This window comes from Eptatretus burgeri, chromosome 12, assembly GCF_056783735.1.
Source record: "Eptatretus burgeri isolate ZD-2024b chromosome 12, Ebu_testis_v1, whole genome shotgun sequence".
Taxonomy (NCBI): Eukaryota; Metazoa; Chordata; class Myxini; order Myxiniformes; family Myxinidae; genus Eptatretus; species Eptatretus burgeri.
The window spans coordinates 15,195,092-15,214,383 of NC_140972.1; the positions used below are offsets into that span (position 1 = coordinate 15,195,092).

Below are 19,292 nucleotides of genomic sequence, written 5' to 3' on the forward strand. Positions count from 1 at the left end.
AAAACCGAAGCAAAGCTCTGTTCGACTTTTCCAGCAGACAATGTCTCTTTCAATGGTCCATTGCTAAATTGGGGATCGTGTGAGTGGCTGATTTGACCCCGTGTATATATATATATATATATATATATATATATATATATATATATATATATATATATATATATATATATATATATATATTTATTTTTTAGTTACAGATCTGGTCTGGGGGTAAAATGGGCGATATAGTAAAACATTTCGCAGAACGTGTTAGAATAAGTATTATGTAATTTCTGTCAATGATAAAGCGTGTTGAGGACGTGTTTAGAAGGATCTCGTCTCCCCTGTTTCAGTGTCGATGCTGTCGATGCCCTGCCTTACTTCACTCTCTACATTCTTAAGCCTTACCTGACGTTTATCTGTCCTTCTGTGGAATTTCTCTAGGTAACAGCCAATCCACACAGCCCACGAGCACAATCACACAGTCATCGCAAGGACAAGAGACTCAACAGAAATGTGCTCATATCTGGACATTTGTTGTGCTCAATACTATCAGCCAGGCTCATAGGCATGCCCATTGTTCACCATCTTTCTGTGGTGTGTTGTTTTCCTGGCTTCCCAGTCAATGAGCACGTGCCTTCAGTCATCATCTGTCAGACTGCGCCAGGCAATGGACGCATGCCACAGACAAAATGAGTGGCCCCTGCAGCCCCTGCAATGACCCACCACCACTCCCAGCTCCACTGTGGCAGTACATCAGCACCTTACGGACATGACGGTGGGACACAGCATGGACACAAATGGCATCCGGCGAAAGTATGAAACAGGACATTCCCATAACATACAGGACACCTTATCAGCCTGCGGCGGTGGGACAAAGCATTCATCGCCAATCTTGTCCACAGTGTCCGAGTGTGCTGGGCGATGACAGTTATTTCTGCTTGAGTAATATAAAACCGATTTATCAATTAATACAAAATCTCTCCCTTATAAACCACCAATTGAATGAAAAGCAAAACGTGCCGAGTTGTAGTTGACATGTGACCAGCGTTTTGATCTTTTTTTTTTACATCTTCATCTTCATTTTTGCCTTCTTCCTCTTAATTGCTCACATCAGGCTTGAAACGATATTGCTACACAATTCACCCGAAAGCGTTTGCATCACAAATATTGTCTCCAACCGTTTCTTCAAAATCCCACTGATCAGTTTCAACATTCTGAGAATCTTCAGTTACTTGTGACGGTGGAATCGGTATCGGAATCCAAGCGCGACATGGACTGTTTATCTTTGTAAACTGCTGTTTGGATGAATATGGTTTCAGGGTGTGGCAAAATCGACACTCTCGGGCTTTTTTCGACACTGTGATTGGCAAAAATATTTCAATTTTTTCCCCTTTCAAATTAGACCATGAATAGTGATTGTCAAAAATAAAAAATAAAAAACAATTTGCGTTTGGGTTCCCCTCTAAAGGCAATAATAACCTAAAAAAATTACCCCCAGTTGGGGGTGACGGTCATCTCTGACGCTCTGCAGATGTGGATCTCTGATCGGCTAAGAATGGCTTCGATGTCGTCTTGTCTTTTGGTTCAACGTACAGACGAAAGCCCGGGAGTAAAAGGGATAGAAAACCTCAGAAATCAAACTACATTTCGGAGTTATCCGGAGATAGATTTTGAAAATGGTTGATTTGGAACATTTATGATCAATGTGACTTCAAAAGGATAGAAACCAGACCTTAGAAATCAAACCGCATTTCTGAGTCATAAATGGTGGATGATATTTTGACAATGGATGATTTCTCAAGTTTACAGCATCGGTGACCTTGACATTGACCTTAAATCAGGTCTAAAGTCATACCATCGTGCATCACTCATCGACCCCTACCTACATACCAAGTTTCATTAAGACTGGGCGAAATCTTTTTGACTATCACATCGACGATTTTTCCAACTTTGAAGACACGTGACTTGATAACCAGGACGAATTTCAAAAATTTACCCCCGGTTGGGGGTGACGGTCATCTCTGAAGCTCTGTAGATGTGGATCTCCGATCGGCTTAGAAGTCATCTTGTCTTTTGGTTCAACGTATAGACGAAAGCCCGGGAGTAAAAAGGATAGAAAACCCCAGAAATGAAACTACATTTCTGAGTTATCAGGAGATAGATTTTGAAAATGGTTGATTTGGAACATTTATGATCAATGTGTCTTCAAAAGGAAAGAAACCGGACCTCAGAAATCAAACTGCATTTCTGAGTCATAAATGGTGGATGATTTCACAAGTTTACAGCATCGGTGACCTTGACATTGACCTTCAATCAGGTCTAAAGTCATACCGTCGTGCATCACTCATCGACCCCTTCCTACATACCAAGTTTCATCAAGATTGGGCAAAATTTTTTTGACCGTATCACGTAGACGATTTTTCCAAATTTGAAGACACGTGACTCGATAAACAGGACAAATTTCAAAAAACCGGCCTGACCAAATTTAGATATTGTTCCATATTATCAGAATCCGAAGGAATTTCGAAGATCGGATTATAAACGGCGGAGGAGATAGATTTTGAAAATGGACGATTTTGCAACTTTGGAGTGACCTTGACGTTGACCTTGACCTTCAATCGGGTCAAAGGTCATACCGTCGTGCATCCCTCATCGACATCTACCCACATACCAAATATCAAGAAAATCGGAAGAAAAAAATGGGGACGTACGTACGGACATCGAGACTGGTTTTATTAGGTCATCTCTAACGAGATGACCTAAAAAAGGAATTGATTATGATTACACTGAAGGTGGTGTTGACACGCTACACCTCTCAGTTACCACCTGCACCACAGCATGCCGCTGCTAATTTACAATTACATGTGTAAAGTCGAAACTGTTAACAACAGTCACTTATTTTCTCCATCATTTTACACTTCAGTGTCATTATTAACAGTTCATGAAAAACAGCAAAAGGCTTAGGGTGTGAGATATCATCACACTCGGCTCAAAAACCATGATTGGTCGAAATTATACCTGCGATAACTAAATTGAACAAACAATGACTCAGCGATGCAGCATTTTGGGTGGAACCTCTAATAAAACCAGAAGAAGGATTTCAGAGGTATGGCATGCAGAGGAAGGAGTTGCATCGCTCCCCTCCCCTTTCCAAACTCTGTTCCTTCAGGCCCTCCCCACTCCAACTCTGTCTTACACTCTTCCCCTTTCTTGAAGTCCCCAACCCCCTTCCCCCCCCTACTCCCCATCCCAGGTCCACAGCTTCCCTTTTCTGCATCAAGTCCTCAACCACCCTTCTAACCCAAATCCTCAATACCACCCCCAAAGCCTCAACCGCCATGACCACCCCTGTCCCTTCTCTGAACACACGCACTCCAACTCTCTGTCATCCACTCCCCCTTTCTTCTTCAAGTCCTCAACACCTCCTCTCTTAACACCAAGTCCTCAATCCCACCCACCACTAAAGCCTCAACCCCCCTTTCCAAACTCTGCTCCCCCCTCACAACTCTAACTCTCTGTCCTCCACTCCTCCATTCCTTCTTCAATTCCCCCAACCCCAATGTGGGAACAGCTACAAGAATATCACAATAACTATCTGTTTGGCGGTTCGTTTATAAGTTCGAGATCCACCCACCCCTTAACTTTGCCAAGCAGCCCATTAAAATGAGAACAATAGTTTTATATCAACATTGAAGATTACTGCAGCTGCAAACTTCTAAATACAGTACAGCTCATTTTGATCACAAATTCTTCATTACTTGATTCATTTAATTGTTGGCAGAATTCAAGAACAATCCACTTCATCAAATAAATAAACCTTATATTTGTTATGTCTGCATTGAGGATGCATACTAGTTTCTACTTGCAGTCTGCACACATGCCCCACTACATATATATATATATATATATATATATATATATATATATATATATATATATATATATATATATATATATATATATATATATATATATATATATATAGTATATTGTTGAAGTTTCCCGGCGGCGCGTCGCCACGAGCACGACCCTCGATGAAGCAGTGGGGACGTCTCGGTTCGATCGCCGGGAATTTACAGATCGCCGGGTCCTGGTAGTTTTAGGACCGAAATACGCCAATGGGCAGATTACGTGGGGTAGGGTTAATTGCCAATTTCAACTTACCAAAGTACCCACGTGATCCAGCTACCGGGGTACTTCACCCTCGGCGGAACTCGTACAGAAGCGAGCCGCTTAAGCGGCCCGTCCCGTGTGCGTCGCCGAGCGGTGATATCGCCGAATTCCGCCGACCCGATTATCTTGGGACCCTGGCAATGGTCGACTCATCCCTCACACGCACGACATGCTCAGCCAATGAAGGAAACGACACGATGAGCTTGTGCTGTATGGGGGCTGAGGGTTTTGGGATGCTTGTAGTTACGTGGTTGGGTTCTATATCATGACTCGCCCGCTGTGTGTACATTGAGTACATTCTAAATCTAGATACATTTAACAATTGGGGTTTATTTTATAATAATAAGCAGGGAATGAGGGAAGCACAGAAGGGAAGATTTATACCGAATAATAAGCAAGGCAAATCATATACAGCACAGGCACGTATACAGTTCACTACTTATTAGACGGGGCACACACACACACACACACACACACACACACACACACACACACGGACCCTCTGGGTCTTTAGCTGGCTACCTGGCCACGAGCACGCAGCTGGACGTCCCTGGTCGTGAGACTGGTGTCGCCGTCCCAGCCAGGCGGAAGGCAATGACGTGAAGCTCTGGGGCCGGGACTGTGGTGTAGTCTGCGGGCCTACGGGGAGGGGCGTGATGATGATGCATGATGGGCGTGATGATGGGAGGAGTGGTCGTGGTGGTTATCGTATCTGCAAGGGATATAGGGTGTGCGCGCCGTCTGAGGCGTCGTAGTAATACTGGAGTCGCCGGGCTCGTGAGTGTGCCGAATACGGAATAAAGGGGAGCCGCCGGGCAGAGTACGCCCGCGCTCGCACTTGTACAACACAGCCCGGCTCGACTGTCCTTCCGCTCGTGTCTGCCTGCTAAGCATCTCCCATTTCAGTACAGTACAGTTGGCGAACGAGGATCTTCGGATCGGCGTGTGTAAGGGCGGCAAATGACCCGTGCGGTTCCAAGCTACGGAGCCAAAGGTCTCGCCAGCGCGAGCATGGCAGAGGGTCGGTGCACGGCAAACGTACGCGTGCCCGCCTTCGTCGGAATCGACTTCGGCCACGTCGAGTGGGCAACGGCCGCGCTCACTGTTCGTTTGGTCGAGGACACGCGTTTTGGCTCGAACGCGGCGTGGGACGTCGCGCAAGCTCTGGAGAATGTCCGAGGTCTCGATGGTCGGGGCACAGCAGATGGTCTAGGGGTCATCGCGATGGGCCAGGCACGCACGGCCATGCGCACGGTCTGCGGCGCGGGTCGCGGGCGAGCGTGGCAATGCAATCACTCGGACGGCGGTCTGAGCTCTCGAGGTCGTCTACGGTGTGTGGGCCGAGGGTCATCGCCCATTGTTACGGTCATAGATGGCGGTGTGCGAAGCGATCCTTCCATCCCGGGTCGAAACCTGCTTCCAATTGATCCGGAGATGACAAGATCAGTGGCAGGGGAGGTTGAAGTGAGCGAGGCACGGATCGGGTGTCGAATTGAGTCCACTCGTGCTGGCCACGCATCGCATTCGGCTGTGCCGTGCAAATTCACGACAGAGGAGCGTCCGGCACGGCTCAGAGATCGTTTTATTTCTGGTCTGCGAGCAGCCATCCTACGGTTGACCGACATCACATTCGACTCGGCGGTCGCGACTGCTTCATCTGTCGAGCAGACACTCACGGATGTCCGCGCCATTGCTGGCCAGGACGTAATGAGTAGCTCCAGCTGGAGCATGGCGGCTAATCCCGAGGTCCACGCGGTGACCGCACAAGTGCCGCAGGTCGCGCAGCCCGGAGTCCGTGCGATGGCACAGGTGCCGCAGGGTGCTCGCGCGCCTAGCGGTGCGGGACGAGGGCGCGCACCGCAGCGCGGTCGCACTGGGAGCGAAGGGGCACCGCAGCACGGTCGCACCGGGAGCGAAGGGGCACCGCAGCAGGACCCCAGTGACCTGGAGATCGGCCTGCAACCGGGGCATGACGATGCCGGCGAGCCGGACCCTTTTGGGTCGGAACGGGCTGGCGCACCTCGGACTGGATCTCCGGTTCGTACCTGCAGATGTGCCAGTGCTCTCTTCGAGACCTTCGTCGAGTACCGAGGGCGAGGCTCTGGCGGCGGGGGCTGCGTCGATGCAGCGGGAGCGATCGTTCGTTGCTGCCTGCGGCGGTGATGTGCGGGTCGGAAGTGGCGGGAGCCATATCAGCTCTCGTGATGAGTTCCCGCGCTTCGCTCGCGATGAGTTCCCACGCTTCGGCAGTGTTCGTGAGGCAATGCGCGTCGGTGTTGTTCAGGCAGCTTCAACAGGTGGCGGGGAGCCCGTGGCGTTAAAGGGAGTCGCGAGTCGCAGCATCAAGTCGACAACCAAGAAACGGACTCGTGATGTGGGTTGTGGGTTGTTGTTCATGGCATATGTGTTTTTCCTTGCTCTAGTGATGCAGTTTAACATTGTTGAAATAAATGCCAGCAGTTCTCGTGTGAAAGTGGATTTGGCGGAGATCAGTCAATGGGAGTTGTATTATGATCAATGTGATGTGGGGGCTTCAGGAGCGGTGGTGGCGAATAAAAAGGTTGGGTTGGCCTTCCATTGTCCCGGGCTGCAGGTAGTTGCTTTGTCATGTGCTGGGATTTTATCAAAAAAGCGCGCTGTACGGAAAAATGAGTTTGCAATACTTTGAATAATGTTCGTAGTGATTTATAACGAGCCTATGATTGCAGTGTGGTTTAAGTGGAGTTGCTCCCGTCTGGCGGCCGTGTGGGTCTCGGAGGTCGACTCAGGACCAAGATTGGTGCCCTGGTCGGCGTTACCCCCACCTCTGGTTGCGAGGGCAGCTCTCTGTGTTCGCTCAAGGCCGTTTGGACGGGCGTTGGCGTCTCAACTGATTGTGGTGCGTGAGTTGTTTTGGAGCATTAAATGCATACAGCCAGCGGCGCTGTTCAGTGCCCCCGGCCAAGGTCGATCAAGGCTGGCGCCACAGCTTCCAGACAGCGGGCTTCCGGCCTCGGAATGTTTATCTACGTCGGGTCTGCCTGGGGGGAGTGGGCCGGAGGCGTTTGATGGTGCCGGGGGAGGTTGGCTCGAAAGGTCGTCACGACCTCGGCGAGGGCCATGTCAGCATGGGCCGCCTGGGGGCGTTTTTGCTTCGTAGTGCTGCTGTGCTTCTCATTTTGCTGCTTCATATCGGTAACGCGGTCAGAATTTGGTGGGTGCTTTGTGCACCTCCGTCTTTGGAACCTGGCCTTTGCTGCTCCACTCACTCGCATCGACACATTATATGATGTGGTGTGCTATTATACTTCGCTATTTTTCATTTTATTTTCATGATTATTATACCGAAGTCCTTATAATGCTTCTTATAATGGTGATCTTTTAATAATCATACTTTTAGGAGGGAGGAGTGTGGTGTAGTCTGCGGGCCTACGGGGAGGGGCGTGGTGATGATGCATGATGGGCGTGATGATGGGAGGAGTGGTCGTGGTGGTTATCGTATCTGCAAGGGATATAGGGTGTGCGCGCCGTCTGAGGCGTCGTAGTAATACTGGAGTCGCCCGGCTCGTGAGTGTGCCGAATATGGAATAAAGGGGAGCCGCTGGGCAGAGTACGCCCGCGCTCGCACTTGTACAACACAGCCCGGCTCGACTGTCCTTCCGCTCGTGTCTGCCTGCTAAGCATCTCCCATTTCAGTACAGTACAGGGACGAGGTCGTTTTTGAAACCAAGGTGATGAGCCGGGCAGAGAAGAAAAACGGGAGAAGACAAGCAGGGAACGAACGACGACGAATCTCCTCAGAACAGCACTTTTGTGTACGCTCTTTTAAAATCCTCATCCGTAGGAAACACAACCGACTCAGGAACATCCTTCCCCTCCTCAGAACACACCTTATCCCCCCCTCCCATTGGACCGGAGGCCCCATGTGACTCCTCGTCCGCTCCCGATTGGACAGGCGCGCGGTGGGCGGGGCACTCCCTCCCTTTGGCGGAGTCTCCAGCATGGGTGGGGGGGACGTTCGTAGCTCCGCCTTCGGCCTCTCCTCAGACCACGTGGTTAATGGCGACGGTGCTGGGTCGGAGGCGGAGCGCGGAAGACGCCGAGTCCCTGCCGATTGGCCACGGTGGCGTGGTGACAGGAGTGAAGCGAAGGCGAGGGCGATGCGGTGCGGTGCGGTCGGCGGTGGAGTCGATGATGTAGTTGGTGGTGTAAAAAATAACCAAAAAAAAAAAACCTAACGATTAAAACAACTTCATAGCGCAGGAACATTGAATTACCCATTAGACCAAGGTCGGGACCCTAAATGGCAACATGTACATACCGATATAACTGAGCTAAAGAACCTGAACGTTGAGTGCGATAGCTCACCAAATCCACATCAATATATATATATATATATATATATATATATATATATATATATATATATATATATATATATATATATATATATATATATATATATATATATATATATATATGTATACATATATATGACACCATATGTGTATATGTATGTATACACACACACACACACACACACACACATACATACACAAATCTCACTATTTTTTTTATCGCGACATGGACTTTAAGCCACACCGGTACAACTTTAAATGCTGTTCGTCCCATCGTTGCCGACTGTGACATGGGATCTCAATTTTAAATAAATTTCATCATTGATTCACTGACCAATATTTATTTATAAAAGTCTTTTTCAAATAAAAATCGATCCTTTATTTGTTCAGGCCGCGTATCCACAAAATAGACAGAATGAATCAGAAGGTGCATTTCAAATGTGAAAAGGGCGACTTCTTGAGACAGGAGAAAAAAAGAAGCAGATTAAGAAAAAATGGAGAGAATAAGGCAAGAAAAAGAAGAGAAAGTTTAAATGTGACTGATTTAATTGCATTGAGAGCATAAAACAGAAGCTCAGCAGAGATTTGTTAATCAACAAACTGATGAGAGGAAATCAAGGCAGACACAAAATCGTCTCCAGCATCAGAGAGAAGGTGCCATTCAGCTCCACACATGCAGCTAATACATATATATATATATATATATATATATATATATATATATATATATGTATATGTATATGTATATACAGTCTGTATGTTGTACTTGGCTAATATGATTTCTTCGAAAAGGAGTTATCATTCTCAAAGTCTGAATATGCCCCACAGGAGGACATCATGTTCAGAGTTTTTAAACATGTGCTAGCTAGTGTTGTCAAAACGTTTACTTTGTGCAATGCTTTAATCCTGGATTTGAAGTTTTTGTGACTTGAAGTCTTCTTGATGTCCTCAACCCTCCATCCCCAAGTCCTCAACCCCCCACCCCCAAGTTTGCACCCCATGCCCCCTCCCAATCATCAACCTCCCCCCCCCCCCAAACTCCATCCCTTCTCTGCCCTGTTTATATTTCCACTGTCCATGCCTCTCTTCAAGCTGTTCCACAAGCAGTACAAAATGTGAAACAGTAAATGGAACTTCTCATCATACCCACTTCCTTGTAGAAAGCCAGAAACATATTTTTAATCCTGCTAGTTATCAAGTCTTAGTTACTTGTATTAGTAAACTAAAGTGTCTAGTACTTTGAATATCATATTTCAATGTGTTTTTATCCATTGTATCTCCCATTTGAGACATGCTGCAAATTGGGGTCCTTAAAATGTTTTTGTTTTTTTAACGAGTCTTGGCTCAATTAGGAGTTTTCTCGACCAGTAAAGCAAGGTCGTCACCACTCTGCTGAACTTTGCACTTGATCCATGAAATTTTGTTGTTGGTTTGTGTTATGAAAAATTGTTCCTTTAGCGTTATTATCCAAGTAAACTGAATTATAAAAACAGAAATTTCAATGAATGCCCTCCACCCACTTTCCTACAAGTCGTCTGAAAAGCTCTGTTGCACAAATCATCCTGGTGCTGTTCCTTTTTCAGCTCTCAACCCCTGTGAACTCACGTGCCTTGCTGTCGGCCAGAACTTCTACTACAGCTTTGGACGAGTGCTCGACGGCACGCGCTGCGGCCTGGACCTTTCCCATATGTGCATCAATGGCCGATGTCTGGTGAGTCCCCTCTCTCTTTTTTAGACACTTTCTCAAAGGCTCCTGTTTGCTCATTCATCGGTGAGCCATGAACTCTCCCCTCGCGTGCCTTCTCAACATGCATGGCTGGATTTGTGGATTGATTGATGCCAAGCTGGTCATAGTGGCATCATTAACGTATAATAAGTGACAGGTTTGCTGACAGTGAGCAGATTACCATTTCAGGAAAGTCTGTTTTTTCAGGACATTGTTCATCTTGTGCTTCTTGAGATTTTTGAACCAACAACAGCTGGAAAGTGTCAAGCTTAGAGTGTGGTTTTAGATTATGAGGAGTGATTGGTGTCATGTGGAGGGCTTCCTTGGCATGCTGAGGACTTGATGCTTATCTCCAGCATATTTCACTTTTTGCGAGTCATCTTTTCCATGTCCATTAATAAATGTTCACTTCCCAAAGAAAAACCTGATAACCACAGAGAGATGTTTAAAGTGTGGGTATTGTTGATTGCATTAGACCTTAAATAATTTTATTTTACACGGTGAGTTGTTTTTTCTACAAGAGGTTGATATCCATCACTGCAACCATAAATGCTCAATTATCATCTTTTGGTGAACCTACAATATGTTGTATAATATTGCAGAAATGCAATGATTATGTGACATTTTTCATCGCACATGTGTCTTACAAACGTCAGAAGTGCAGATAGTCTGCTTAAACAGTGAAACAATTAAATGTGGGCACTGAAACAACACAGACTTGATTATTTTTCAACGAAAATGAAATTTTAAAAATCCTCTCATATGTGTGTATGTGTATGTATATATATATATATATATATATATATATATATATATATATATATATATATATATATATATATATATATATATATATATATATATATACAGTATAACACACTGAGCATTAAAAGGAAAAGAAAACCTTTTATTGGGCCTGACGTTTCGGGAGCTGTCTAGCTTCTGTCCTCAGAGGCAGAAAAAGGTTTACATTTCAAAATTCAATTTGTATTGTTATTGTCCTGTGTGCACATGTCTGAGTGCCTGATTGGCTGTCATTCCACCAATGGTGTTGAGGGAAGGGAACAGAAATTTGAATTGGCATGTTGGCTTCTGGATTGGAGCCTGTGTCCAGAGCGGTTGTTATCGTGGGCCTGCCATTTTTGCGTAGGTGTCTGCGTATGGCTTGGTAAGTTGGGTTGAGGTCAACGTGCCTGTTGATTGAGCGGTCAACAGACCACCATGCCTCAATAACTTCATGGCTTGCCTTGGAGGGAGCCGTCACCATAACTGTAGCTTGGTCCCACATGAAGGTGGTGCGCAGGGTATCGTTGTTTGTGGCGAAGGTGGAGGATGTGTCACGTCTGGCTTCCATATATATACACAATGAACATGTGTGGAGAATGATGAGCACTCCCCTGATCTCCAATGTACTTAAGTCCTGCGCAAGTGCACACCAAAGCGTCACCTCGGATCCGGAGGCATTGGCCCGGCCACCCATGTCGAAAGACAGAGATTTTACGGTCACTATTGGTTAAACATGAAACACTGCCACTGATCTGGATATCGGACTTATTTGCTCTCATCAGGAGAGCATAACCGTATATACATACTGTATAACCAATGATGACCAAAGTCGTCGTTTAAATTCCAGTCGTACCTCCTGGCTTTAATGGTGAGCATCAGCCACGGATTATATCTCACATGGTAAAACCGCATAATTCACAAAGAACAATGACCTATCTGCCATTCAGACAATTGGACCCACTAATACAAACCAAGAGACTCGAAGGCACGTGGTGTGATTGGCGGAGAAAACAACATGTGTGGAGTGTGACGAGCACTTCCCCAATCTCCAATGGATGTAACTCCTGCACATGTGCACACCATTCGGAGATGATGCTTTGGTGTAAACCCCTTGAATCAGTCCCTTGTAATCTGTCTGCATGATTTCCTCTGTTGGCCTCGCTCCGCAAACAAGTACTTCCTTCGCTGGATGGCCCTATCACACCTCACGGCTGTGCACCATGACAAATGACTGCCACGGCTTGTCAGCAGCGGTGGGCATGTCGCGGCATGAGTTGGTTCGCACGAAGAGCCAATGATCATGGGGTAAGACAGAGTGAAGAGGAGGCGCACTGGGAATATGGCATGTCACGTTGGAGTTCAAGCTCAAGAAAGTGAGAGTTGGCTCGCGATCCAGTTGAACACAGGTTCAGAGTGGAGAGTCACAGAGCAGCTCCTGGCATATGACTGGACGGGTGGCACAGGATTCTGCAGCACTGAGGAAACACACAGTCCGAGAGATGACGAGGCTGGTTGCGGTTGGTAAAACATCACTTTCTGCCCAAGCTTCGACATGACAGTCAACCCTCTTGAGCCACGACCGACCCAACCCAGGCATAGCATGGGGAGAATATTTTTATTTGTGTCTCGTTCCTTATATCTGTCACAGTCTCTGTGGTATAAAAGTGTAAGGTGACGTGATAAGCCAAACGAGATATCGTGGGTGTAAGGGTTTTATAATGATTGTAGTGATTGTACACTTATGAGATACGTGCCGTCGTTCTTTTTCTCTTTCTCTTTCTTTTTCTCTCTCTTCCCTGTTCTCTCCCTGATCCTTTTATTTTTATGAAACCTATTTTTCTCCCTCTGGGACTTGGTCTGGTGCTCAGTTAGTTAATTTGACGTTATAACCCCGGCGTGAAAAACTCTGCCGCCATTGGGAGTTGGCGCAAAAAACCTCAACAGGAGGTGATTTAAAACCAAGCTGTTAGATCCTGGGTGCAAGCACTTGGCTCATCTTATTTGACAGACAACTGGCTGACCACGTGCCCACCCGACGGTCCACTGTAACATCGGTTAGTCAGGATTTGGATCAGGAAGCTCGTCCGAATCTTGCAACTGTAAAAAAGAAATGTACATATTTGTTTATATATATATATATATATATATATATATATATATATATATATATATATATATATATATATATATATATATATATATATAAATATATATACATAAATATATATATACATAAACATATATATATATATACATATCAGGTCAGGTCAGGTCAGGTATGGGAGCATGTGCCAGAACAGCGCGTCGCTGCGTCCACTTTCCGCCGGTACTCCAGGGGCCTCCGTCTGGCCATCCCCCAGGCAGATGCCAGGCCCATCCCCATCTCCTTGAGATGATGGTCAACCTGCTGCAACCACGACCCACTGGCCTCGTGGTCGGCCTCGTGCTGCAACCACGACCCATGTGGTCGGCCCACTGGCCTCCTCCACTCATGAGACTCCCTCGCTGAGAGAATCTGGTGAGCAGGATCAGCGTCAGGAAAATGAGCCACATGTCCATACAGCCGCAACTGACGCTCACGGACTATGCTGGTAACAAATCTCATCCGAGTCTCTCTCAGCAACCGCTCGTTGGACACAAAATCCGACCAGCGATAGCCAAGGATTCTCCGAAGAGACCTGGTACCAAAGGAATTAAGTCTCCGTCTCAGATCCTTGGTCAGTGTTCAAGTCTCGCATCCATAGAGCAAGACTGGAAGTACCAACGACCTGAAGACTCGGACTTTCGTCCTCCCGCACAGGTACCGGCAGCGCCACACCCCATGATCCAGTGAATCCATGACTCCCCAGGCCCGACCCAGACGTCTATTGACCTCTGACTCACAGCCAGCAGAGACATGAATATCACTGCCAAGGTAAGTGAATCTCTCCACGACCTCAACATCCTCACCACAAACAGACACAGACAGGACAGCAGCATCCAAGATGTCACCGAAAGCCTGGATCTTAGTTTTGACCCAAGAAACCCGTAATCCCAGCGGCTCCGACTCCTCATTCAGCACCTTGAGGGCCCCCAAAAGGATATCTAAAGTATCCGCAAAGATGACTGCATCATCTGCAAAATCAAGGTCCGAGATCTTGACATTCCCAAACGATGCACCGCAGCTTGATCTCTCCGACATCCTCCCTAAAATCCAGTCCATACAAGTGCTGAAAAGTGTGGGGGCAAGTACACATCCCTGACAAACTCCAGTAACAACTGTATGTGCACTGGACGTATACATATCATAAATATATATGGAAATATTACAGGCCCAAACCAGGAATCCAACCAAGGTTGGCTGGAAAACCATACCAGTACTCTACCATCTGAGCTATCTGGGCAAACCACCAGCTGACCATCGCAATTCTTCCACATATGCAGGTGCCAATGTACAGGTTTCACTGTCGATAAGACCCTCTCGAGAGCAGGCCAGCGCTGCTCCTATGCTTGACAGCGAGTGCCCCGGAAGCAGTGGGGGAAAGAGAGTGGCACCTGTATTTGTGGAAGAATTGCGTTGGTCAGCTGGTGATGATGGAGCACTCGTATGGTTTTTCAGCCAACCTGGGTTGGATTCCTAGTTTGGGCCTGTAATATATATATATATATATATATATATATATATATATATATATATATATATATATATATATATATATATATATATATATATATATATATACATATATATATACATATATATATTTACATATATATACATATATATATATATATATATATATATATATATATATATATATACATATATATATATATATATATATATATATATATATACATATATATATATATATATATATATATATATACATATATATATATATATATATATATATATATATATATATATATATATATATATATATATATATATATATATATACATATATATATATATATATATATATATATATATATATATACATATATATATATATATATATATATACATATATATATATATATATATATACATATATATACATATATATATACATATATATATATATATATATATATATATATATATATATATATATATATATATATATATATATACATATATATATATATATATATATATATATATATATATATATATATATATATATATATATATATATATATATATATATATATATATATATATATATATATATATATATATATATATATATATATATATATATATATATATATATATATATATATATATATATATATATATATATATATATATATATATATATATATATATATATATATATATATATATATATATATATATATATATATATATATATATATATATATATATATATATATATATATATATATATATATATATATATATATATATATATATATATATATATATATATATATATATATATATATATATATATATATATATATATATATATATATATATATATATATATATATATATATATATATATATATATATATATATATATATATATATATATATATATATATATATATATATGATGAAGCCTGGTGTTGGCGCAGTGGTTAGGGCAGCGGCTTGGGATCCAAAAGGTCCTGAGTTCAAGCCCCGTTGGGCCACTGAATTAATACACCAGGGGGTTGACTCAGCCTGTCATCCTTCCGAGGTCAGCGAAATGAGTACCAGTGTACTGGGCTGGTGTATACCCTGGTTAAAATAGGTGTACCATATCCCTGTGTCATAAGAGACGACCAGGGTTGCGTCAGGAAGGGCATCCAGCGTAAAACATGTGCCAAATCACTATGCGGATCATACGCATGATCCGCTGTGGCGACCCCCTAAAGGGAGCAGCCGAAAGAAGAAGAAGAAGATATATATTTATGATATTCTTTCCTGTTCATTTTCAAAGTGTATATACATATATATATATTTTTTTTTTTTTTGTGTGTACCAAAATGTGTGGAGTGTGATGAAGTGCTCCCACCTGATCTTAAATTGATGTGAGTCCCGTACATTTGCAAACCAAAACGTCACCTCCAACCCGGTGGCTTCAGCCCGGCCACTCAGGTCAAAAGACAGACTTCTTAGGTCATCACATTGGTTGAACATCAAACGGAGCCACCTATCCAGGTTTTTGGTTTATTTGCCCTAGTCAGGACGGTCCACTATATAAATATCTAACCAATATTTAACACAATTTTTGGAGTGTGTATTATTGGAAGAAAAGGGAATTGAGGGTAAAAATTTAGTGACGAAATATCTTCGTGTGTGGAGCCAGTAACCTTGGCAACCATAATTTCTTGCATTTTCAAATGGTTTCTGGTCACTATCAAAGAAATATTCAATCTCAGGTGAGATATATTTCATTTCTTACAATAATATCGATATCTCCGACCTCTTAACGATGTCTTATCTGAGGGGCCATTCAAAAATTACGTACCAACCACATGTCAGTTGGGGGTTGGAGTTGGGTTGGGGGTAGGTGTGTGTCCAAACGTTAGAGTTTTACACGTGCAGGGTGTTTGGGGGTTTCCAGAGCCGTTATGTAATGACCTTCTTCGTTACATATTAAAACGAGTTATTAAAGGACGTTTCTGGGTGAGCTCTCCTGTAACCTTGGATGAGGTTCTGATGGAACATTTCTCCATTAGCCATGGCTTTGCCGAGAGATCTCACTGTAAACTGGTCGATGGAAGAAAAAAAAAGTGGCACCACCTCATTGGAAAGAGGAAGAAGTGTCTGCAGTAGGAAAATAGGTTGTCCATCTCAATATATAAAACCAAAATGTTTTTTTTATTTGTGGCCTTACTGCTTTGAGCTCCCAAACTTTCTACGATCAGATTTTTAACCACAATGCACATAAAAAGGCATCTTAAACAGTCAGGAGGTCATTTGGGCCATATTGCCATGTTGCACTCCAGAGGTAATTTACTTACTCACATGAGGTAATTTCTTTACTACAGCTTCACTCCTTTACACCCTGTATGGCCTGTAGACCTCATTAGACCCTTTACACCCCTTAGACCCTTGAACACTCATTTAGACCCTTTTGAGACTTATAGTCCATCTTTAGACATCCTCTTGGGGGCCCTCGAGGTGCTGAATGAGGAGTCGGAGCCGTTGGGATTACGGGTTTCTTGGGTCAAAACTAAGATCCAGGCTTTCGGTGACATCTTGGATGCTGCTGTCCTGTCTGTGTCTGTTTGTGGTGAGGATGTTGAGGTCGTGGAGAGATTCACTTACCTTGGCAGTGATATTCATGTCTCTGCTGGCTGCGAGTCAGAGGTCAATAGACGTCTGGGTTGGGCCTGGGGAGTCATGGATTCACTGGATCATGGGGTGTGGCGCTGCCGGTACCTGTGCGGGAGGACGAAAGTCCGAGTCTTCAGGTCCTTGGTACTTCCAGTCTTGCTCTATGGGTGCGAGACTTGGACTCTGACCAAGGATCTGAGACGGAGACTTAATTCCTTTGGTACCAGGTGTCTTCGGAGAATCCTTGGCTATCGCTGGTCAGATTTTGTGTCCAACGAGCGGTTGCTGAGAGAGACTCGGATGAGATTTGTTACCTGCATAGTCCGTGAGCGTCAGTTGCGGCTGTATGGACATGTGGCTCGTTTTCCTGATGCTGATCCTGCTCACCAGATTCTCTCAGCGAGGGAGTCTCATGAGTTGGAGGAGGCCAGTGGGCCGACCACGTGCCTCATGGTTGCAGCAGGTTGACCATCATCTCAAGGAGATGGGGATGGGCCCGGCATCTGCCTGGGGGATGGCCAGACGGAGGCCCCTGGAGTACCGGCGGAAAGTGGACGCAGCGACGCGCTGTTCTGGCACATGCTCCCATACCTGACCTGACCTGTCCATCTTTGACCCTTTCGACACTTTTCAGACCAATAGACCTTTTGAGATCCTTTGGACAATTTCAGATCATTTGGACACTTCAGACCACTTTTTCTCTTTTACCCTTAGACCCCTTTAGACATTTAGACCCATTTAAGACCCTTAAAACATTTTTGACTCCTTTATGACCCGAAAGACCCTTGAAACACTTTAGACACCTTTTTGACCTTTCAAGATCCTTAAGCCACTCTTGATCCCTCGACATCCTTCAGGAAATCAAAAAAGATTACCACGAAAATAGTTTTTCACGACGTTTTTCGTGCACAATTTGCATCGCATCACAAGTTGTGATAATGAATCGAAACTGATATCCCAAAGTTAAACTGATGTGGAAAACCGAAATTGAAACGACTGATCTATGGATCATCGAATGGGAAACCAGAATGAAATGCTGTGAGAAATACGAAATGGAAATTGCCAAAAGCAAAGCTATGGCGAATATTGAGAGGGGGGCAGGTTGGGGACTGAAGAAGCGATGTGGAGAGGGATAGGTGCCTGTAGGTGGTCGGTTGGCATCGAAAGAACTTTGATGATCTTCCATTAGGCGGTAGGCCCAAACCATGCCGAAATTTGTTCCCCAGACAAGCTTTCACAATGTCCCCTCATTCCCAAGTTGTACTTCGGAGGAACAACAAGCATGGATTGGAAACATTCACTGGTTGAATCGAACGAGGTTGCCAAGGTTACCATCTCCACCTACTGTGACATCTGCACACTGAATATTTACACTCAATTCCCGTTTCAACTCATGCACACTCATTTGAGGTGAGACATTGACAAACTCGCCAGTGACAGTCCTGCTAATATATATATATATATATATATATATATATATATATATATATATATATATATATATATATATACACACATATATATATTGTTGCGAATTCGTGCCCGCCGGCGTGCGAGCGGCCACGTAACTCGAATCGCGGCACGTCGCCCACCGGACGGACAATTCCGTCGTGACCCTCTCGGACTAACGCCGGGAACCAGTCACGGGTGGGCCTTTCGGCCTCACCACGATCGTGCCAATCGGCCCCCCGCGTGGGATAGGGTTGTTCGCCAAATTCGACCTACCTAAGTACCCACACGGAGGGTAGACCGGGCGATCGCACCTCGCCGCAGGTCGACTTCGGACACGGGCCACTTTAAGCGACCCGTTCCGTACTATTGGGATAACCGAGCGGTGTTATCGTCAACCTCGACGGTTCCGATTAATTATTGGGCGTATTTAGCCCACTACCAACTCTTTACGTGAAGTAAGATGGAGATTCAATTAGAGAAAAGACGAAGCGAAACGGGAAAAACAGTTCAACATAATTCACATTTATTCCGCGGCAAACGGAAAGCACACATA

The 19,292-nt window shown here is 44.4% G+C and overlaps 1 protein-coding gene across 2 annotated transcripts in view; it reads left to right on the forward strand.

Moving 5' to 3' along the window:
- ADAMTSL5 (ADAMTS like 5) overlaps positions 1-19,292 on the forward strand; it is a 161,845-nt gene that overhangs the window by 83,569 nt on the left and 58,984 nt on the right. For both annotated transcript variants that reach the window (XM_085849649.1, XM_085849648.1), the window contains exon 6: positions 10,076-10,203. In XM_085849649.1, coding sequence (XP_085705775.1) covers positions 10,076-10,203 — 128 coding nt within the window. The remainder of the gene's footprint in view (positions 1-10,075; positions 10,204-19,292) is intronic.